Raw genomic sequence first — 21,848 nt, 5'->3', positions numbered from 1 at the left:
ATAAGGGAAAAGCTGCTCAATTCATGTGGTTTAAATCAAATCAGATTATTCATTTATTAATGACACATAACTAACCAGCAGCCAGTGAATATCAGCATTATAAAAGATAAACTACAATCCTTGACACTTAAGGAAGATTAGTAAAGAGTTGCAAGTTTCTCAACACCCTTCTATAACTAACTGTAAGAAGTTCTAACCACAGACTGTAATGGTTGGGAACCTAGCTGAGAGCTGATTGCCTGTTATGACTGAGAGACATAACAAAGTATGTTTGTCATAGCATATTCAGTAGAGTAAATACGTTTATGTTAGTTGTGACTATCTGTCAGAAAAAGACAGGAAAACATAGGTGTGCAGCTGTTCTGTGAACGTCATACTTGGCTGCACTGGGGGCACCTGGCCAATGCTCTCAGAGCAGACAACAGTGAGATCATGAGAAACTGCACAGTCCCAGGAGTAAACAATTAGAGATCTGGCATAAAGCCAGTTGTTTTGATAAGGGTATAAAAGCATGACCCTCTTGTGGCATGGCTGCTCCAGCATCAGGTAAGCTCATCAGGTAAGGCAATTTGGTGTATTTCACTCAACATATGTAGGATGCCCTCACATTCATCTTTTTCAGTTGTTGCTGTCCAAGTAATTTTCCAGTGGAAGAACCACGTGATGACCCTTCCATTTCACTGTGTAAGGGAAGACAGGCTTCTGAAGTCAAGAACTGAATGTTACTGTTAGTACCTTTCTGTGTCATTATGTGGAAAAACAAAACAAAACAGATCTCGTTTGTTTTCCATGTTATGATATTGCCATTCTTTGTTGCATTAGGCTAGTGAGAAGAACTTTCAGGTTCTAGCAAAACCCTAATCTAATTTTCAGATCACAGAATGCCCTTCAAATCACACCAAATCGTACAACAGGAAACATATTAACTGCAGTTAAAAAAAAAATACATAAAAGGCACAGAGTGTAAATCCCCATCTCAGAAAAAAAGCTGCATTCTTTGTTCAGGATTTTAGAGTCACACATGAAGATCCTGTTTCAAAATATTCACAGTGGTCACAGAAAAAAAAAAGGTAAATCTTAAGTCTTGTGTATTTCTGGACAGATTTTTTTCTTTGCCTGAATTTCTTGAGATAGCTTTGAAGAAATATTTTGATCTGGTATTCAGAACATGAAAGAAAATGTATCCTCATCAAGAAGAGACAGATTTATTAATTCAGTTTGCGTCATGTGGGGCTGACACTTTGCCATGATGATTACTTTTTAAATCAAGAAAAATTGTTCTTGCAATTAATGAGAATCATCAGAGAACTTGGAAACAAAAAATCTTCATTTGTCTAACATCAGATATTCATTGACTGGAGTTTTACTCGGTCACCTTTTAGTACATTTGAAAAGAATTCAAAATCACAAAGATCAACCAGCTTTAGCCTGATGCTGCTAGAAGAGCTAAAATGTGTTTAGGCTTTGAATACTGATTACCATGCTGCTTTAAAGGTTACAACAGTCACTTTCTCCCAGGGAGGTCATAGTTCTGATTGAATAAAGGCTTAATTATAGAATATTATGAAATATTGCAGTGAGACGCAGCAACAAATTCAGCAAGTGAAATTCTTTCATTGACAATCCTAAAAGGATAATAAAGGCATGTGAAAAAGAGAAAAGTACATTTGTCAAAAAAATAAGGCAGTTATGGATTAATAGTTTGTTTGTGTTTTTCTCCAATAGAATGGAAGAGAAAAAAAGATGTTACTGCTATTCTAACCAGCGTGCTTGCCATTATTAGAGACATTTTTAATGAGAAATCCATATTAAATGCTATTTAACAATAAGGATATGATTGTTATTACTGCAGTTGTAGCAACCATTTTGTAAAAAATGCAAGGACTCATCAGATATGATACTTGCTGACATTAAATACCGATAAGTACTAATTAAATATGAAAAAGGTTTTTTTGGGTGCAGGATAATGGATTACATTCAATCAGGCTTGACCTTGCATGCGGAAATTTATGCCACCATAATGCAGGCCATATAGCATTCCATATTTAGAACTTAGGGCTTATATGATCTTGCTTTTAAACTTTGTGGCTGGATTTTGTGTCTTATTGTAGGAATTTCACTACAGAAAACATTATGGTAAAAGTCCGACAGGTGGAAATGTGCGACATCTAATTTCTTCTTCTTTTCCCATGCCTTTCCTCTTCTTCCACTTCCTCTATATTGTGAATCCCTTCCACCTAGTGAATTTTCATTCTTCCTATCACTGAAAAAATACTTGCAGCCAATGCAAAGAGAGATTCCCCTCTGCCAAAGCAGGTGAAATGTACTGCAAGGCATTTTTTTTTTCTCTAAGGACCTCAGGCTTCCACTGTAGGCTTCCCTAAACATATGAAGGTTTTGTCACAGCAGCCTAAGGTGGCTCAAGATTGCAGACTCTAACTGCTCCAGGACTGCAGACCTTGAGAGTCCTGGGGCCCTCTTCTGGCAAATTTGTCTGAACTGATAATTAGCTTGGAAACACCAGGCAAGTTTTGTCTTGGTAAGCAGCTGTCAGCAGTGCCTAAATCACTAATGTCCATTTGAAAACTTTGTATGTTTTAAGGTAAATTCTAATAGACTTCTGACTTCTAGTTGTCTGACAGGGTAAGGTCTGTAGGAGTTAAAAAGTGAGTCGCTGGCTTAATGTGTTAATTTGGGCATAGTTCAAGATCTTAACTGTGAATGATAGGCAGCGTGGATAACTGCAGTGTTTCACCTTGTGTGGTTTCAGAAAAACAAAATGAATCCTAGTCCTACCTTTTTGGTCATTTTCTTCTCAGTTGTAAGATAAGCAGCAAATGTGTCATGCTTTATTTCTAAAACCTGATAACCGCATTACAGGAATAAAAATCAGCAGTGCAGCTCTCCCTGCAATTTCCAAGGAAAGAGAGAAAATCTGATTTGTTCAGATAAAATCTCCCTACTAAAGGCTGAATTGCCAAGGATTTACCTGGTATCTTCCTAATAAATATCCTCTGTGAAATTGGAGTGTATTTTTTCTAGGGTTTTTCCTTCTCCATTTACAATTTTCTTTATGCTTCTTTTTCTGTTTGCGAGTGTGTGTATCCATTTCACAAGTACAATAATTTAAAGAGCTATGTAGTTCAGAACCATTTTGGTCCATAGTAAGAAGCATTTAAATTAATGTGTTATGGAGCCTTGTTCTTCAATAAAAAACTGGAGATAATGCTTCTTTGCAAAGAAATTATCTCCTAAGTTTTTTTCACCTTACATACAGTTATCAAATGTATAAAATCTTCAGTCTGTCCTGTTGTATTGATACAGAATTATTTCCAACTGGAAATAATTATTTTTCCCAAATGTGGCCTCTGCAGTAAGGAAAAACAAACTAAAGACAAACAGCATACAGAATGAGCTCCATTGCCTTCATGCCTTCACTGGAGACATTTAACTAAAGACTGTGACCTTTAAAAAAAAAGAAGAAAAAGCCCACAAAATGAAAAGATGGGAAGAAGTGTTGTGAATATGTGGATACCCTGTACCTGACTCTGTATCTGGTGAGCTAAAATTATCCTTTTTTTTTTTTGTTGTTGTTTTTTGCCTTATAGGGTTTTTAAGTACTGGGGACCAAGCTGCAAAAGGCAATTATGGATTGCTTGACCAAATCCAAGCTTTACGTTGGATTGAAGAAAATATTGGATCTTTCGGAGGAGACCCGAAAAGAGTTACTATTTTTGGATCTGGGGCAGGAGCTTCATGTGTCAGTCTCCTGACACTCTCTCACTATTCAGAAGGTAACAATTCTCCAAGCAAAGTACTTTTTATCCTTTATTTTTTTTCCTTTACATTACAGTATAACAAAAACAGCCATAACAGGTAGGCTGAATTAGAATCATATGAGGTCTGTATTTTTTGTAGAATACCTGCTAGCTAATATTCTGGATTTGTATTAGTCAACATAAATATTATTATGTGAAAAATTAGATGCTATTATAGCAGAAATTTCATGCAATAAATGCTATGGGCAGTATTCTTTTTTTAGCTTTATCAGCAGACTCCAATGGCTCTTCTATCAAAGAATTTGCCTTAATTAAAATAGAAAAGGGAAGTGACCTTTTTCATTTTTTACACACTCTTGTCTGCATTTATAACATGTATTTACATGCTTTTCTTCCTTAATAATAACATAACCTGATTAAAAATGTATTTAACTTCCCACAAGGACTGTGTGATCGCATACAGAGTTCTTAAGGCTTTCATAAGTGAGGTGTGTGATTTCTATCCTCAATACCTTACCCTTCTACTCGCCCACTCCTTTCCCCCTCCCTCAAAAAAAGACAAAACTGGACAGTATAAACCATGTGCAGAAGAGGCCCGGGCATTTCAACTTAAGTATAAAATAGGCCATATTAGTGATCTGACCATGAAAAAATAGATGAAGCAGATTCATCAGTAAGCTTTTCAGTGCTCTGACACAAAGCTCTTCAGACTCAGTCTTTTGTCTCTCCTTATATTAGTACATATATAAAAAAAAAGAACTATTGAATCTCATCCTACACACTTCCAAAAAAAAGTAAATACATTTTAATTCAGCATATAGGCAATGCTGACACACACACACAAACTGAAATAATAAAGAAAAAAATACGTCAGAATAGAAGACTCAAGCCTATTAAATTGATTGTAGCAGAGCAGATTTTTTTTCAAATTATGTGATACGTGGCTTCTATGAAGGAAATGAGAGTGTGTAATTTTCATTTGACCTTTACTGAAGAGAGCATTTATGAGAGTCATTTACATGGCAAAAAGGATATGATTGCTTGTAGCTGCCACTCCTTTAAAGAATTTTTTACAGGACTACCACTGTGCTAAAGCCAGGGGACTTCCATTAAAGATGCAAGAAAACTGCAGAACAAGCATGATTTTGTTCTTGAAACAGTAACCTGAAACCATCATGCTTTTTGTGTGTGAGCATCAAGAACAAGAGATACTTTACTTAGTAGGCTCTTAGAGATACTATAAAAAGGTAGCAGTGAGTAGAATATATGGAAATTTAATTGAAATTTAGGTATATGCATCCTTTAGTGATTGTTCAAACAAAACTTTCTTTGCTTTGTGAAAGCTGCTTTTAATTATATATATATAATTAAATATATTATATATATATATAATTGGATTTGCATTTAAACAATTTGCACCCACAGGCTTATTCCAAAAGGCAATCATACAGAGCGGCACAGCCTTGTCCAGCTGGGCAGTGAACTATCAGCCTGCCAAGTACACTCGGATATTGGCAGATAAAGTGGGCTGTGACATGCTGGATACCACTGATTTGGTTGAATGTCTTCGGAATAAGAATTACAAAGAACTCATTCAACAGACCATCACTCCAGCCACATACCACATTGCCTTTGGGCCTGTGATAGATGGAGACGTGATTCCAGATGACCCTCAGATTCTCATGGAGCAAGGGGAATTCCTGAACTATGATATAATGTTGGGCGTGAACCAAGGGGAAGGTCTAAAATTTGTGGATGGTATTGTAGACAATGAAGATGGTGTTTCCCCCAATGACTTTGACTTTTCTGTCTCCAATTTTGTGGACAATCTATATGGTTATCCAGAAGGGAAAGATACACTGCGAGAGACCATTAAATTCATGTACACTGACTGGGCAGACAAAGAAAACCCCGAAACAAGACGGAAGACCCTGGTTGCTCTTTTTACAGACCACCAGTGGGTTGCTCCAGCTGTTGCTACTGCTGACCTGCATGCCCAGTATGGGTCTCCAACATATTTCTATGCGTTTTACCACCATTGCCAAAGTGAAATGAAACCCAGCTGGGCTGATTCAGCTCATGGTGATGAAGTCCCTTATGTGTTTGGGATTCCTATGATTGGCCCCACAGAACTGTTCAACTGCAACTTTTCCAAGAATGATGTCATGCTCAGTGCAGTGGTTATGACATACTGGACAAACTTCGCCAAAACTGGGTAAGTTTGACCCCCAGCATTCCTTTTGGTTGATAGCATGGCTCTAAAATAGTCAGCATCCGAGTGTGGTGGCTTTGAACCCTAATCTTGCAGTAGTTTTGTAGCAGTACTTGCATAAGACAGAAGGTAACTGGGGCTTATTCATATTTAATAGATTTTTAATTAGTGTGTTCCCTCAAACTATTTTCTTTCAGTAGCTCAGTGAGAATAATAATGCACTGTATTTTTTATTCAAAAAATAGGGCAATTATTAAGACAAAGCATGTCTCAGAAAGAAGAGGGTTCAGTAAGATACTGAAAAATCAGAGGCAACATGTCTGCTACTTGAAGGAGCTGTCAGGCAGATAGCACTTATCAGCTACAAAAGAAAGGAAGGTGTTTTTAGCGACCTTCACAGGGATGAGGACTCAGGGAGGAATTCGAACACAAAGGCAGACACTGGAAAGAATTTTCCCTCTGAGGGCTGTAATGACAATAATAAGTGCTTGACTGGAATGAAGAAAAGACAGATATAAATTTTGCTTTGATAAGGTTAAAATTTTTAAATTAATTCTGGTTATGAAACAAAATAAGACATCAATATTTTGCTAAAATAGTGTTGTAAATATCAAGGAAAGAACTCTCAAGGCAGCTTAATCTGCAAGTGCTTTTAATAATTTCTGTACTCTTCCTGTGACATTCCTTTGAAGAGTATTGCAGTGTTTTACTTGAGCAGCAAGGCCTCTTTTTTTTTAACCTTGAGTCTTGGCTACTGAATTAAAACAAAGATACTTGTGACACAAAGGGGCTGTAAATCTTTCCAATGAATGTTGAATGGCAGGATTGGACTCTGGAAACTGCAGCTTTACTGCACTGCAGTGAATGGTGTGCAGCTATATAAGAGAAAATCAGAGATGCCTAGCGTGAAACAGTCAGAGGCTTTAGCAACTCTTGCAGCCTTTGATGAATCCAAATGACATTCAAGGGAGAGAGATTTTGCAGTCTTAACAAAAACCTCAGACATTAATTCAGTAGAAAACAGTCAAATGCTTCAGGTCAATTTAAAAGGCAAAAAATAAAGCTTTTGTTGCATTTTAGACAAACAGGTACTTTTGCATGGAGAAATCCCACAGTACTGCAACAATAATGAATGAACTGTGGAATATTTAAATGCATTTGGCAACAGGAAGTCATCAGGGCAAACTTCAGGATGAAAGCGAGGTTTATGGACAGAGAATGCCACATGCTGTCTGTACCATACACTCAGAAAGATGATTATCCCATCAGTCTGTCTTTATTTTTATAGATGCAGTGACACATATACATAGAGGACTTCAGATCCTTACAAATATGTAAAACTGGAATTATTATCAAGATGCAAGATCACCACAATCTGTTGCTTACAATTACTCTATGACTATTCCCTGTAGCATAAGAAGTCATACTTAAGCAATTATTTTGAGACTGTCAGGAGCTTCTCACAGTCCCAGCTGCCACCATCACTCATGACTGCAAGCACTTTCCAGCTGTTGCTACTTGAAAGTTAATTTCAGCAGGCTGTACATGTCATCACCCAATTCTCTGGTTGTGAACCCATTGCCATATTATACCTAAAGGCACAACAGGTGCTTTGGGAGAGCCATTAGCCATTTCTGAAACTTTGCTGTTGCTGATAACAGGAACGGGGAGTGTATCTTCTATTACAAACTTGCTTCTTTATACATGGTATGAAAGATGTGTCATTAAAAAAATTAGCTGTAAAATTTCAGTTTACACAAGGAAAGGAGCAACATGAAATGGATATCTTGCCATTTTTGTTTGTTTGTTTATAAGAACAATGATTAATTGTTCTGTGTAGTGCAAATTACATTTGCTGTGCATCTGTGATGCCTCCAATGCAAAAGGAAGGTTGTAGCATTTCAAGCCTAAGGGAACAGGGAACATATTGGGATAACCATTCTCTTCTCTATCCTCCCACATGTAATCTGGAATCCATGTGCCCACTCGGGTCCTCCAACTCTCAAAAAGATTGATACAGTTCAGGACTGCATTGCTGGGGGCTTTGTTTTGTTTGTTTTCCCCACCCCTTCTTTAATTGAGCATTTCCCATCCTTATTCTCATAGAGCTCGACTTGCTCTGTGTTTGTACCCATAGCAACACATATGAAAAATCTGTTAACTGAAAGATTTTCTTACTCCATTTTTTCCTGTTGATGAGCCTTGAACATTAATACTGCAGTTTTATTTATTTCATTTAATGTTTCTGAGAATTTTCCAGTCTTGATGACTCTCCCACAGAGGTTGCAACCAGGTACTTACTGTATAATTACAGCTCAGGTGGTGCATTGTTCTGATGAACTGTGCTGGGCTTTTAACTGATATGCCACCTGCTGCTAAAAAACACACATTGTTTAATGGGCCTACTGCCAAGGCTATGTTTGGAGGGCAGGTTAAGCTTGTAAAATCACTAGGTGTCAAAGAAATAGCACAAGGCACAGTGCTTTTGTTGCGTTTTACTTTAAGTCAGTTACTGAAGCTAACAAACAGGAGGTTACAATTAAGAGCGTTTAATGGCAAGTGGCTTGTGCTTGAAATGAATACCTGGAAGCTGCATTTTGCTAATCCTCCATTTTCTACCTTTTTATGATTTTTTTTTTTTCCTCACAGTGTTTTGGCCCTTTCAAAACTATATTTCTAACATGCCTTAGAAATAGGAAAGCAATTTGTTACAGATTAGGTGGGAGAAACTACATCTGGGATACAAAAATGACATGAAAATACAACTTTTGATTTCACTATGTGCAAAATTATATATGAGAGCTTCATTAACAGGTGCACTTTAAACTTCAGTCTACTGCCAGTAGTACTATCCTCGATGTAAGGCTAAATTTAAATGCTCAAATGTTCTGTTAGTTAGGGCTACGTTAGATCCTTCGCAGATACATCAGCAGGGGGAGAGTGAACAACATGAGGGGATGTGTGCCAGTCCTTCACAGATACATTGCCAGACACACTCTTGTGAAGAAGGATTTGAAGTTTCATAGAGTAGATAAGAAGCCATGCTCTCATTAGAGGCATATGTTGGGTTTCTAAAAATTACCTTCTTTTAAAAGAGTTACAGTACTCTTGGTTTTGCTCCCAATCATCCAGGTCTACATTGTTTGGTGATGGGAAAGGTAAAGACCTAAAGGATATATCTTTGTTTTCCTTGTAATTCAGATAAATACTCAGGAATTATTTTACTACCATTGATTCTGAAGTAGAAACCTATCTGAGCTATTAAGAATGTCTGGTTTATATTGTTTGCCTTTCCAATGGAAGGCACAATTAAACTCACAATAATTTTCAAGTCAATTTTCTGTGAAGCCCTTTATGAGGCTGTTGTATCTCTTTTTGACTGTTTTGTCTGAAGAAATAACTGTCTCCAATGGCCAATCTGTGTTAGCCAAAAAAACTACTTGTACTTATGGTTTACTTTCCTTAGTAGTTATAATAGCTGACTGGGAGCATGGCAAGAGTGGGACCTGGTGATAAGTGAAGAAAGGAGGTAAGGGAAAATACGCTTGTGTACCAGTGCTTCAGGCAGAAATGGCTGTACCATTATAAATATTATGACAACATGAAAAATCAGTAGAAGCAAGAAGAAATGCCACAGAGTTTTTCTCTTTTTTTTTTTTCTTTTTCTCTTCTTTTTCTTCTCACCCCATATGGAGAAAGAGAGGACTGCTGAAAGAAAATAAATGGTCAAAGGGGTCTTTCAGTGTCTTGGAGACAGACTCAATATGTAACTGTTATGACATTTTGCTCTCCAATGCAGTTAGAAAATGATGAAAAGAATAAAACAGTTAAAATACTTTAGTGTGATAGTTCCATTGTCCTGTGTGATAGTTAACACTGTTGCAGAAGTAGTTACAATGGTATTTTAACAAGTTATATGGAATCCAGGATACGCGTGAACTTCTTCCATCATTCTTCCTGTGCCAGTATCACCAGCTATGAAATACTCAGTTCCCTCAATTGCCCTTCAGGTCAGTTACTAATTCACCTTGTGATCAGGAATGTGTTTTGCTCTTCAGTCATCATCCATTGAAGACACATGTACTTTATATCTTGTGAGAAAAAGTCAATTCTTTGAATACATAACATTTATAGCTGTTAAAGCTTTGAATATATAATGTTTGTAGTTGAGTTATGAATTAAACATCAATAAATAGCAACATGTTAAATTGAGCAAAATTAGTGCAGGCTGAAAGCAGGGAAAAAAGTGGTTAGTGAAGTCAAATGATTCTACACATTAATTAAAAAATACGCTAGATAATACAAGAAAGACTTCTTGTCCTGGTCTTCTGTCATATGGATGACAAGTTCAATCATTGCATGATGGGGCATTTTTTTGATGGAGCAACTGTTTAAATCGAATTCTAAATGTGGTAAAAATAAATAATCCGAGAGCAAAATGAGCAACAATAATCATCAGTTTTATTGTAGCAATAGGATGAAGGAAAAAAAAGGGCCCCTGCTAACAAGTAAGTAATCCAATTCCTATCAGATTCATTACTGGATTAGCATGATTGCAACAGGTTTTGAAAGGGAGGTTTCCTAGCAGCCTTTTTTTTCTGCAGTTGCACACTTGAGCGTCAGATATATCCACAAACACTAAGGTGATGTGACAGGCTAAAAAAAGCAAATTTGACGTTAAAGTAACAGATCAAAAGTTTTGCCAAACAGCTGATTCAGTAGGAGAAATGGCTGTATGTACATCTGTAATTTATGCCTATCTATAATACTGGAAAGGTCTTCATAATAGAATAAACTGCCCAGCTACCTAAAGAAAAGACTTAACCTGTGATAAGTTGTAACGTGATGATTTTATGAATTATGTCCAGCGTACATAGGAGGAGGGCCAAGGAAAATAAAAGTTCCACTTATTTATATCTACTGAATATTTCCGGTGAATTATCATTACTCTGTAAAACTGATCCATGGATCATTAGATCCTTTATTTAACACCGGACTTAGTTATTACAGTTGCTAGTTTTCTTCTTGTAAGAAGAAAAAATCGTTTCTATACCTATCCTCCAATTTCAGAGAGAATATTCAGACCATGTATTCAGTTATTAAGTGATCAACCCTAGAACTCATGCCAGTGGTAGAATTCTGAAACCCTCAGAACAAAAACCCTCAGAAAAAAATTACTTGCTGTGGGGCCTGCTGATTTTTTTTCTGTTCGACAGACAGTTTCATGCCCGCACACAGGCATGTAAACAAATCTTGAAATACAAGACTACGCTCATGTAATGTAGTTTTCTCTCTCGTGTTTGGAGGAGGTGGCAGCATAATTGGCTGTTCCTGACAGTTATAGTTAAAAAGGAGAAATGGAGGTAGAGAATGAAAGAGAGGGAAAGGAAAGGGAGGTTGATGTTTACTTGTTTTGTAGGCTGTTTGTAGGGAAGGGAATGCTAATTTAAAAGATTAATTGCTAAAGTTATCATCTGCTATCATTTTTATGGGGCCATTAAAAAAAAAAAAAAAAGTGCATGTCCAGCCTGGCTCACTGAAATGAGTGCTCAGCTTCTTCATCTCCTGTACTCTGTATGAAGTGCAACTAATACATGTGAACAGTCATGTTCACATGAGCTAGTTTAATTTGCATGTTTTGTGTAGGACGCTTCCCAGAGTCTTTTGTGCTGTGAACCAGGATAACGAATGGGGAGAACATAAGATGGATTTTGAGTTTCTGTAAAGAAAAAAATGCTTTGCATTTTTATAGTCTTGCTGATTTTTAGTTTTAGAATTTATGTGTTGAATGCCAAAGTAATACAGTAATAGATACATTTGAATGGGTCCAGTATCTTCTCCTCTGGATTTGCCAGTTCTATCAGTCCATTCTTTAAAAACAAAAGACATACTTTTATTTCCTTCTTGAATGCATGTTATAATCCCTCAAAGTAGCAGCATACAGCTGCTGCTGTACTTCTTGGAAGTGGACATTACTCCTTGAGCTTTGACTAGAATGAGCAATTACTGTGCAATTTTCATTCAGAATTAACACAATTTGGCTAACTTATTACATATAGTGAGAGATAGATAGCTTTGATCCAGTAAAATAAAAATAAAAATAGCAAGACGCCCCCCCAAAAAAACGAACTCCTAAACCCACAGGTATAAGTAACCAAAGTACCAAAATTGTATAGAAAAAATCCTCATACTTTCACTCAAAAAATTTAAGACAAATTCTGTCAGGTAAACAGATGAATACAGGAGTCATATGATTATTAAAGTCAAATTACCAGTCTGGTTGAAGAACCAAGGAATAGCTATTCATGAACAGCAAAGGAATGCTAAAGTAGGCAGTCATGTTCATGAGCTTTTGAAAATGGGGAAAGAAGAAACCAAATGCTTTCAAATCTGTAGTGGTGGGTCTTGGTATTCCTGTGACATGCATAAGAGTATACTGGAAGAAAAGGCAAACACTAGAATCATTTTCACAGAAAATAAACTAATGCATGTGGGAATAGAAAGAAGAATGGAAAGTTCTCAAAGTAATTCAGAGAAAAATGAATCATGTACTCAGTATAATGTACCGCAAAGTGCATGAGCTGGCAGTGTGTGCTTGCAGCCCAGAAAGCCAACCGTGTCCTGGGCTGCATCAAAAGAAGCGTGACCAGCAGGTCAAAGGAGGTGATCCTTCCCCTCTACTCTGCTCTTCTGAGACCTCACTTGGAGTATTGTGTGCAGTTCTGGTGTCCTTAACATAAAAAGGACATGGAACTGTTGGAACAAGTCAAGAGAAGGGCCATGAGGATGATCAGGGGACTGGAGCACCTCCCGTATGAAGACAGGCTGAGGAAGCTGGGGCTGTTTAGCCTGGAGAAGAGAAGGCTGAGTGGAGACCTCATAGCAGCCTTCCAGTATCTGAAGGGGGCCTATAGGGATGCTGGAGAGGGGCTCTTCATTAGAGGCTGTAGTGACCGGACAAGGGGTAACGGGTTAAAACTTAAACAGGGGAAGTTTAGGTTGGGTATAAGAAAGAAATTCTTTCCTGTTAGGAAAAGAAGGAAAGAAGGAAAAGTGGTGAGGCACTGGAATAGGTTGCCCAGGGAGGTTGTGAATGCTCCATCCCTGGCAGTGTTCAAGGCCAGGTTGGACGAGGGCTTGGGTGATATGATTTAGCGTAAGGTGTCCCTGCCCACAGCAAGGGGGCTGGAACTAGGTGATCTTAAGGTCCTTTCCAACCCTAACTAGTCTATGATTCTATGATTCTATAACATACTCTTTGCTGCAGGAGATTCAAAGTCGTGCACAACAGAATATTAAAATTATTATTAGTAATCTTAAATTTCTGTATTTTTTACATGCCAAGAGGAAGTAATATTGACATAAAGTTTATCAAAATTATAAGGATATATAGACATTAACCACATTTAAATGTTTTTGTGCCTTTTGTTTGTCTTTATTCTGAACCTATTAGAAGAAAAGCAAAAGATGGAAAAAGCATAATTTCAATTAAATATTTGGGTTACCAGTTTTGAAATAATCTCTGAGTCATGTACTACTCTTATCTGTACTGCTCCTTAACTACTGTAAAACTTTTTGATCACAGGTAATATATTTCTCATCTCTACAAACTGGGACAGAATTAAGGCTCACTGTCCTACACCCATTAAACATAGTCTTTCAGAATCAGTGAGCACACAGAACTTTCAAATAGTAATCTACTAATGCAAATAATAGAAAGATTTGTGACATGAAAATTCTTCAAAGGCTTTTCCCTGAAGTAGGTATTGGAACAAAAATGGGGACTAATAATTCAGTAAAGGAACACAAAGATAAATAGTTCCCAGTTATGTATTAGCCCTGCTACTTCATGGTTTGAATTTTTTTAAGTAATATACGCATCTAGTGTAAATACTTACAGTCACATGGACTTCCAACATTGCCATAGGGATTAGATGCCCATATTTACTACTTACAGCAGTGGAAGTAGTGGTACCTTAAGTGAGAAAAATTAATGTCAAACCTTGAGAAGAGCTGAACCCACACCTTTGCTATGGATAAAGGTAGTACCTCTCTAAGACATCTTCAGAGATTGATACTGAAACATAGAACTTCAGATGAGCTTTTGTGAGCTGACACACAGCCCTTTCTCCATTTTAGTATAAAAAAGTATTATAGTGTCTGGTATGCACTGTACAGTAAGTAATTTTTCTTTTGTTTGTTTATTAACTTTTTACGTTAGTGAGGCCTTTTAGATTCTGGTTTTAGGTTGCGTTAATTATCAAGTAAAACAATAACTGAAAGATGGAGGGTTTGGGGGGGTTTGCTTTTGGTTTAGTTTTTTTAAAGAGTATAATATTGCCTGTTTTTATTTCTGTAGAGATCCAAACCAGCCTGTTCCACAGGACACAAAGTTCATCCACACAAAACCCAACCGCTTTGAAGAAGTGGCCTGGTCGAAATACAATCCTAAAGATCAGCTTTACCTGCATATCGGTCTGAAACCCCGAGTTCGTGACCACTACCGAGCAACAAAAGTTGCATTCTGGTTGGAGCTCGTACCACACCTTCACAACCTGAATGAAATATTTCAGTATGTTTCCACAACAACTAAAGTCCCCCCTCCTGACATGACATCATTTCCTTATGTGACACGACGTTCTCCTGGTAAATTGTGGCCAGCCACCAAACGCCCAGCAATGACACCTGCCAACAATCCCAAGCATTCAAAAGACACCCATAAAACAGCTCCAGAGGATACGACAGTTCTCATAGAAAACAAGAGAGATTACTCCACAGAGCTGAGTGTCACCATTGCTGTGGGGGCATCCTTGCTTTTCCTCAATATTTTAGCTTTTGCTGCATTATATTACAAGAAGGACAAGAGACGTCATGAGACTCACAGGCGCCCTAGCCCCCAGAGGAACACAACTAACGATATAGCACACATACAAAATGAAGAGATTATGTCATTGCAAATGAAACAGCTAGAACATGACCATGAATGTGAATCGTTGCAGGCCCATGACACACTGAGACTAACCTGTCCACCTGACTACACGCTTACTTTGAGAAGGTCCCCAGATGATATCCCGTTAATGACACCCAATACCATAACCATGATTCCAAACACACTAACAGGGATGCAGCCTTTGCATACTTTCAACACCTTTAGTGGAGGACAAAACAGTACAAATTTGCCCCATGGACATTCAACCACTAGGGTATAGCTCAGCCCTTCCCCCTCTACCCTTACAAGCCACTTGGAAGAAAGAAAAAACAAAGAAAGAAGAGGAAAAAGTTATAATACCATCCTTTGAACACCTTGTCAAAATCTAAAGTAAAAACAAGTTAAAGAGAAGGACAGTCATTATTTTCTTACTGATCCTTCCCACAGAAACTCACTGATGTTAAAGATCAACTACAAACCCTGTGAAATGTGAAAAGTGTACATTGCTGTTATGATACTGCTTTAAGATCTCAGCCAATTTGATTGAAAGTTGAGGCCAGAAGAAGTCACTTAAAATGGTGTTCTGAGTGTAACAAGCAAAGCAGAGTCTTCTGGAATGCAGAGCCAGTGACTGTACAGGTGTTTTGATTTTTTTTTTTTTTTAATAAAATAATAAATTATGTGCCATACCATGAATGGCCCTTGCTAAAACAAAGACATCACCATGGGCTTTTACCCAGCATATGAACCTGTAATCCAGATTGGGGAAATAGAATTTTATTATTAAAAACAAAAACAAAAAAAAAAGAGGAGGACTGACTATGCAGTAAAATACGTATAGTTCTGTGCAAAGAGATGACTTGCCAGCATGAACTATATTTAAAGAAACTTTGTAAAATTGTACATAGCTGTGAGTTTAAAAACAAAAAAAAAACAAAAACAGCTTTTATTGATGTTTTCAGTTTGAAAAGAGCTTTTAGAAAGATTGTGCATTTGGTTGTGACCTATGTGTATATACATTAGTCATATCACCTCTGTTTCCTCCAAGCCCAAAGGAGGAATTTCTTCTTAATTACTAGTGGTAAAGAAAAACCATGAGTTTGTTCTAACATGTTTCATTTATATGAGGCCATGGTGTCATGCAGAGGATACAGTTGTCTGTGTGACCTGTGTATTTTCTCTTACAGGTTACACTAGTGCATGTTAAAGTATTCATAGGAGATTGTTGTTCTTTTCTGAAACTTTTTTTTCCTATAATTTAATTTTGTGTTAGCCTTTGTTAAATTGCAACACAGCAATGGATTGGAAAATGGAGAAAAAAAAACCTACAAGAGAAAATAATTACTATTTTAAGCTTGTTGGACTGAACCAAGAAACATCCAATAATACATATTCAGAGTCCAGTTTGTAGTTCTTGGTTATTGTGATACATTAGGAAGAGTTTTGTGCCCTGACAAAAGCAAAGAAAGCCTGTGTTTTGGTCAGCCTTTTCCGAGGAAAGCTAGCTCTATATTCACCAGCAGTTGCAGCAAAATCTCAGCTGAGAAAGCACCTTCTTAGCTTTGCTAAGTGAAACAAAACCACAATTTGGGGAAATGGTGAGTTGTTTGGCTGGCTGGTTTTTAAAGCATTCAGAAGTGATTAGTGTGCAAAGAACTTCTCTGTCCAGTATCCTGTTTTGTGCTTGAAAGTGTACCTGTCAGAAAATACTTTTTCTTCTGATTTATCACACACAGCAGTCCCATAGTCAGTGAACATTGAGAGAGAAGCAGAGACATCATCAGCTGTTCTTCATCTGAACAAAAATGAAAATCCCAGCAAGCATCACTCAGGAAGGGCAAAATTCATAGCTGATTATTCCCTTCTGTCCTTCCTTTGCAGAGGCAGGAAAGCAGAGGTATAAAAATAAGGAACTTAGCACTTTGATTAAAACAACTGATTCAAATATGAAAAGCTAGAAATAAGTTCTCACAGATGAAGATTGCTTTATATATTGTCTTTGAAAGTTACTCCATCATTGAGAGATAGTAACCAAAGATACTTGAACGAATTGGTCTCCACTTGAATATGATTATCCCAGATGTATTTTCTATTATTAATGAACAACTAAGCTGCATCAATATCATATGTCCCATAAGTATCTAACACAAGATGCCTTGTACCTCTTCTTGTTTTCTATGCTTTTTGTTTTCTAATACAATGTCTTGGAATAGTCACCCCTACAAATAAAATCAAAGACAAGGTAATCACCAATTCACTGAGGTCTGTTCATCTGCACAACTCCTTGTTGTAGCAGGCAGTAAAACAGATTGTGAAGGGAAGAAATAAAAAGTTAATTACATGATAAAAATGCAACATGTGGCTGATATAATCCTTTATCTGTCATAAATGTGCTATAAACCTGACCTGGATGCTCAGGTTGGAATGTGATGAAGCAACAACCCCAAAGTACAACTGTAGCAAATGGAAAACTGTTTCGTTTGTTTATTTTTCCACTGATCCATCACATAATATTGATTAATCCTGACTCCATAGTAGCCCATTTTCACCATCTATGTAATGCCTCAGCTGAGATGCACCAGTTCATGTCTTAAAAAAAAGGGAAAAAAAAAATAAAAGGGAAAAAAAAGTAATGAGGCTTGGCATCATAATCAGTCGGGTATGTTTGTAATGTGAATTACAGTATTTGTTTAGTACTTCAAATTGTTTTCTGCTAGGAATATGTACAGTACTGCATCAGGCTTGTGACATTTGGGTAAAAAAAAAAAGGTTCCTGTAAGTGAATGATTTTAGCTTTGAAAAGCAATTACAATTGAGTTGATTTAATAATTTGATACATCTGGAATGATGTATGATTTGTAGATGGAACAGCTTTATACAGTCTTCATAGAATTCTATAATAATGATATCAGAATATACTTTGCAAACTGTAAAAGAAAAACAAAAGTACTTTCCCAGGCTTATACTCTTGACCTTAAGAGGCACACAGGGTTTAATGGTTTCTTCTGTTATTATTTTGCAATTTTCTTTTTTTTTTTGCCTTAAGTAATGATAGAAGATATATATGGCTGGACACATATGTATAAACTTTTCAGCAGCATTTTTAATAATAAAATATCACAGTATTTTCTAATGCTTTGTGCAAAGAACTATGTGTTCATCCTTTTGTGTAGAAAGTCTTTCAGAGGTGTGTTTTCTGCCCCATCTCCATTTCATTATCTAATGCAAAAGATGCCTTGATACACAGTACAAAGATGTTAAAGTAACAGAGGTTGCACTTTTAAGTTAGCGTTGAGTTTTCATGGCTTTTGCAGTTCTGTAAACCTGCCAGTAAAAGGAAAGAAACTCAGAAAATGATATAAGAAAACATATTTATTATCTGCATGCAGTGCAGCTCTCATTGAAGCAGTCGTTTAATTGTTTTGTTAGTATTTTCTGTAGCACTGAAAAAAAAAAAGCTTAGGTGAGCAGCTTCCCATGTTAATGTATAGCTTAGCAGCTGAAAAATGTATCTTCCAAATTAGGGATCAGACTAATTCAGATAAATATTATACATCCAACCTCCACAAGTAAATATACTTTTATTTTGTATTTAAAATTTGGATGAAGAATGGGTTTTTGTTAGAAAAAAAAAAAAGTGGGAGTAGCAATATAAATTACCGATATATTTATTTAAGAGAATTACATATATTACAGGTATGTTAATATCATTCTTCTTTCAAAAATTGAGCAAAAAAATATAGTTTGTTCTTTTATGCTGTTAAATTCAAGTTAGCAACAATGTTTCCTTTCACTGGAAAGGTACATAGACAGTACTTTGAACGGTGCTTTCTGTAACTATTCTGCTGACTAGAGGTACTAACAATAATGTTTGATTAATTTTGAGCGTATTATTGAAGAGTATTTGCAAAAAGCAAATTTTGAATGATTCATAGCAGATTTCTGGTATGAAGAATCAAGCTTCAAGGTAGAAACATATTATGTGCCTACTGACCTAATCAAGCAGCTTGAATTTTGAATATTGAATTTGTATATAAAGCTCTTGCAAATAAACTACAGATTTAGAATTGATGAGCATATATATTTAATTACAGGTACACCTCAAAATTCCACAGCCTGCTCTGAGATAATTCATACGCAAGAAAAGGGGTTACAGTTATTGTCATTTATGTGAACTGTTCACCTTAAATTGATGGGTGATCTTGATAAATTACTTTCTTTTCAGTTAATCAGTTTCACATTAAAAAAAAGAAAACCTTCGCAACTTTGTTCATGTTAACTATCTACTGTGGTTCTTTTATTTCTTTACAGTCTGAAATATAAATCTGCAGATTAGTATCTTCCTATTTGACTTTGCTAAGAGTGTGACAATTTAATGGTATTTAATATCACATAAAAATCATATGGAAATAATAGCATAAAAATATGTGCTTGTCTCAGATTTGTAGTTTTACATTTGTATTATTTGATTATTTTCAAGTGTTTTTAGTATTTTTCATCTACAGCTGTTTGACATAACAAACCTCATCAGCCTGAGTCTCTCCAGAGGCTGTTAGTAGCTGGTAAAACCTGGGTTTTGCATCTGACTAGAAATTATGATATTATGTATTTAATATCATAATATGTTAAAATGCTTCTCAACACCTCACATCCTGAAAACAAGACACTAAGTTTTCATCCATGCAAATGAGAAATAAGGTAGGGGTTTGGAAATGTCTAAACATCTTGCTTGAGCTGTAGCATAATAAATAATATTTCACATTGGGATGGTGTTTTGATTCAAACCATTTTGTTTGGTGTTCCACTGTGGCCACCAAGATCCTGACTGTGTCTACCTTCTCAGTCGTTTATAGGCCACCTGGACTACTTTATCCAAATTTTAGTGCTGTAAGGAACCCCAGATCACTCAGAGATGACATAGAGGCAGTCCAGCCACTATGTCCAGACCAGAGAAAGATTTTTGTCGTAAACCGAGTAAACTGCAGACACAGTGTTAATTAAGGTGAATATGCATTAATATTCCATCAATTCAAATGCAGAAAAAGCATGTTATCAATTAGGTTCATTTCACTTTTTTTAATGGAAAGTTGAGAAATTCTTTCAATACCTATGTTTTCCACCCTTTCCCCAACAGAATAGCAAAACATTTTCAGTCAGTTGCGGTCACTTCTAGAATACCCACTTAATGTAAATGAAAAATGAAATAGATGACATCTTTTTGTTTTCCCTCCTCCATGAAGACCCTCAAGTACTGAAAGCATAAAAAGTTCTTCCTCTACTGCCTTTTTTCAGGGATTATAGGTTATGCAGATGCTTCAGAGTAGTCCCATTCACAGGAGTCCAGTTTTAAATACAAGGGAAAAAACAGACACAGAGCTGGCATATGTTGACTTTGACTTAAACTACAGAGCAGAGCAGAGTTATGTTTATCATCTCCAACAGCCAGAGATATGGCACAAAAATACATTGAACTTTATCTATGTTTTATTTAAAAATTATTGCATTTCTAGGGAGCACTTTCTCTTTTTTTTCAGTTTTTAATATCTGATGTCATACTTTTCACCATACCTAATACACAGCCATCACTCATTTCATGTAATCTCTTTTATTATTATTTCACCAGCTACTTCCCCAAAAGGTACAGATATGTAGGGTTTTTTTTCTGTCATGCAGTTAAGTTTGGCCCCAGATTTGTTACATTCTGTGTTTCATTTGACATTTTTCTTGCTGGTTTTAGTATTATAAAACTTCAGCTGAAGGAATGTGTACATGACGGTATTCATTATCCTTGAAATGCATCAATCTCTGTGGCTGTCTGCACTTTGTGCCAGCCCAACAGCTTTGGTTTGACATAGTGTATGTTTTAGTGGGAAATGTCAGCTTGGAGACAGGCTCTCCTGTTACTCTGCAGTTTCTATTACTGTTATTACTCAATGTTAGCATTTATTTGTTTCCTGTATTGATCTTTAATCAAGGATAAATTAAATTGCTCTGTTGTTCTATTCCACAACAAGATTTCTCAAACCCAGTGTTCTTAATTCTTGGTCAGATACACCTAATTATGCCACACCATCAAAACATAAAAAACTTTCTAACCCATTCATATTGCCTGATTTTCCCATCAGTGCTGGCACAGTTAGCCTTACATGACAAGAATTCATGGTGTGCTGCCTTCCACTTCCTGGGCACTTGCTTCATGTATCTGGGGAAATAATAAAATTACCATTTTCATGCATCAAAATTTCATTATATCATGTCAAAGATAAGGAAGACCTAAGGTAAAATTCATAGAAATTGCCGATACTGAAGATCACACTCTAATATCCTGCACTGGTGGTTATTTTGTACAGGCAACAATTTGCAGGTCAATAGAGAGCATCTATATTAGTACTTAGGATGCTTCAGTCACTGAATATCTCACTTCAGAAACTAGAGTGGAATTTGTGGATTTCAGGAAATGAATATGATATTGCAGAGGTATATTTCATAGAGTTTATGCTTTCAAGAATGCCTGCAAGCAGCAGCAGCAGCAGCAAAGAAGCTGCAAGAAGAATGTGTTAAATAGGAATCAAATGCAAATTGTTTCTAAATTAATTTGACATGAAGAAATATGATACTATGTGATATGATATGACCGTATAATAATGTAATAGATATCTTCCGTGTGAAGGGTCAACATAAAAGAAGGACAGGTATCTTAAAGGATGCATTTTATAGGGACTAGTCAAATGAAATCACTGCAGATAATGAGATTATAATGGGACTTTGAACAGAGATGTTGTGTCATAATGCTTTGCCATATGGATTTAGAGATGTTGAGTATAATCTCCAGTGCTCATCTGGGTACTGAAAAGTACAAAATTAGATCCCAAGATGCCCTACTTTAGCAACAGTGCTGCCATGGTAGATAATGCAATAAAGTGAAATG

At 36.4% G+C, this 21,848-nt stretch overlaps 1 protein-coding gene across 6 annotated transcripts in view; it reads left to right on the top strand.

Annotated features, from left to right (window-relative positions):
- NLGN4X (neuroligin 4 X-linked) overlaps window positions 1-15,270 on the top strand; it is a 181,979-nt gene extending 166,709 nt beyond the window's left edge. For all 6 annotated transcript variants that reach the window (XM_062603761.1, XM_062603766.1, XM_062603765.1 and 3 more), the window contains 3 exons: window positions 3,609-3,794; window positions 5,205-5,994; window positions 14,351-15,270. In XM_062603761.1, coding sequence (XP_062459745.1) covers window positions 3,609-3,794; window positions 5,205-5,994; window positions 14,351-15,200 — 1,826 coding nt within the window. In that variant the 3' untranslated portion in view covers window positions 15,201-15,270. The remainder of the gene's footprint in view (window positions 1-3,608; window positions 3,795-5,204; window positions 5,995-14,350) is intronic.
- Window positions 15,271-21,848: the final 6,578 nt, after the last annotated feature.

This window comes from Pezoporus occidentalis, unplaced genomic scaffold (assembly GCF_034315485.1).
Source record: "Pezoporus occidentalis ecotype Australia unplaced genomic scaffold, CSIRO_AGI_Poc_V1 ctg81, whole genome shotgun sequence".
Classification (NCBI taxonomy): domain Eukaryota; kingdom Metazoa; phylum Chordata; class Aves; order Psittaciformes; family Psittacidae; genus Pezoporus; species Pezoporus occidentalis.
Note: the sequence above shows the minus strand (reverse complement) of the source record. Positions and strands in the feature narration are given on the sequence as shown.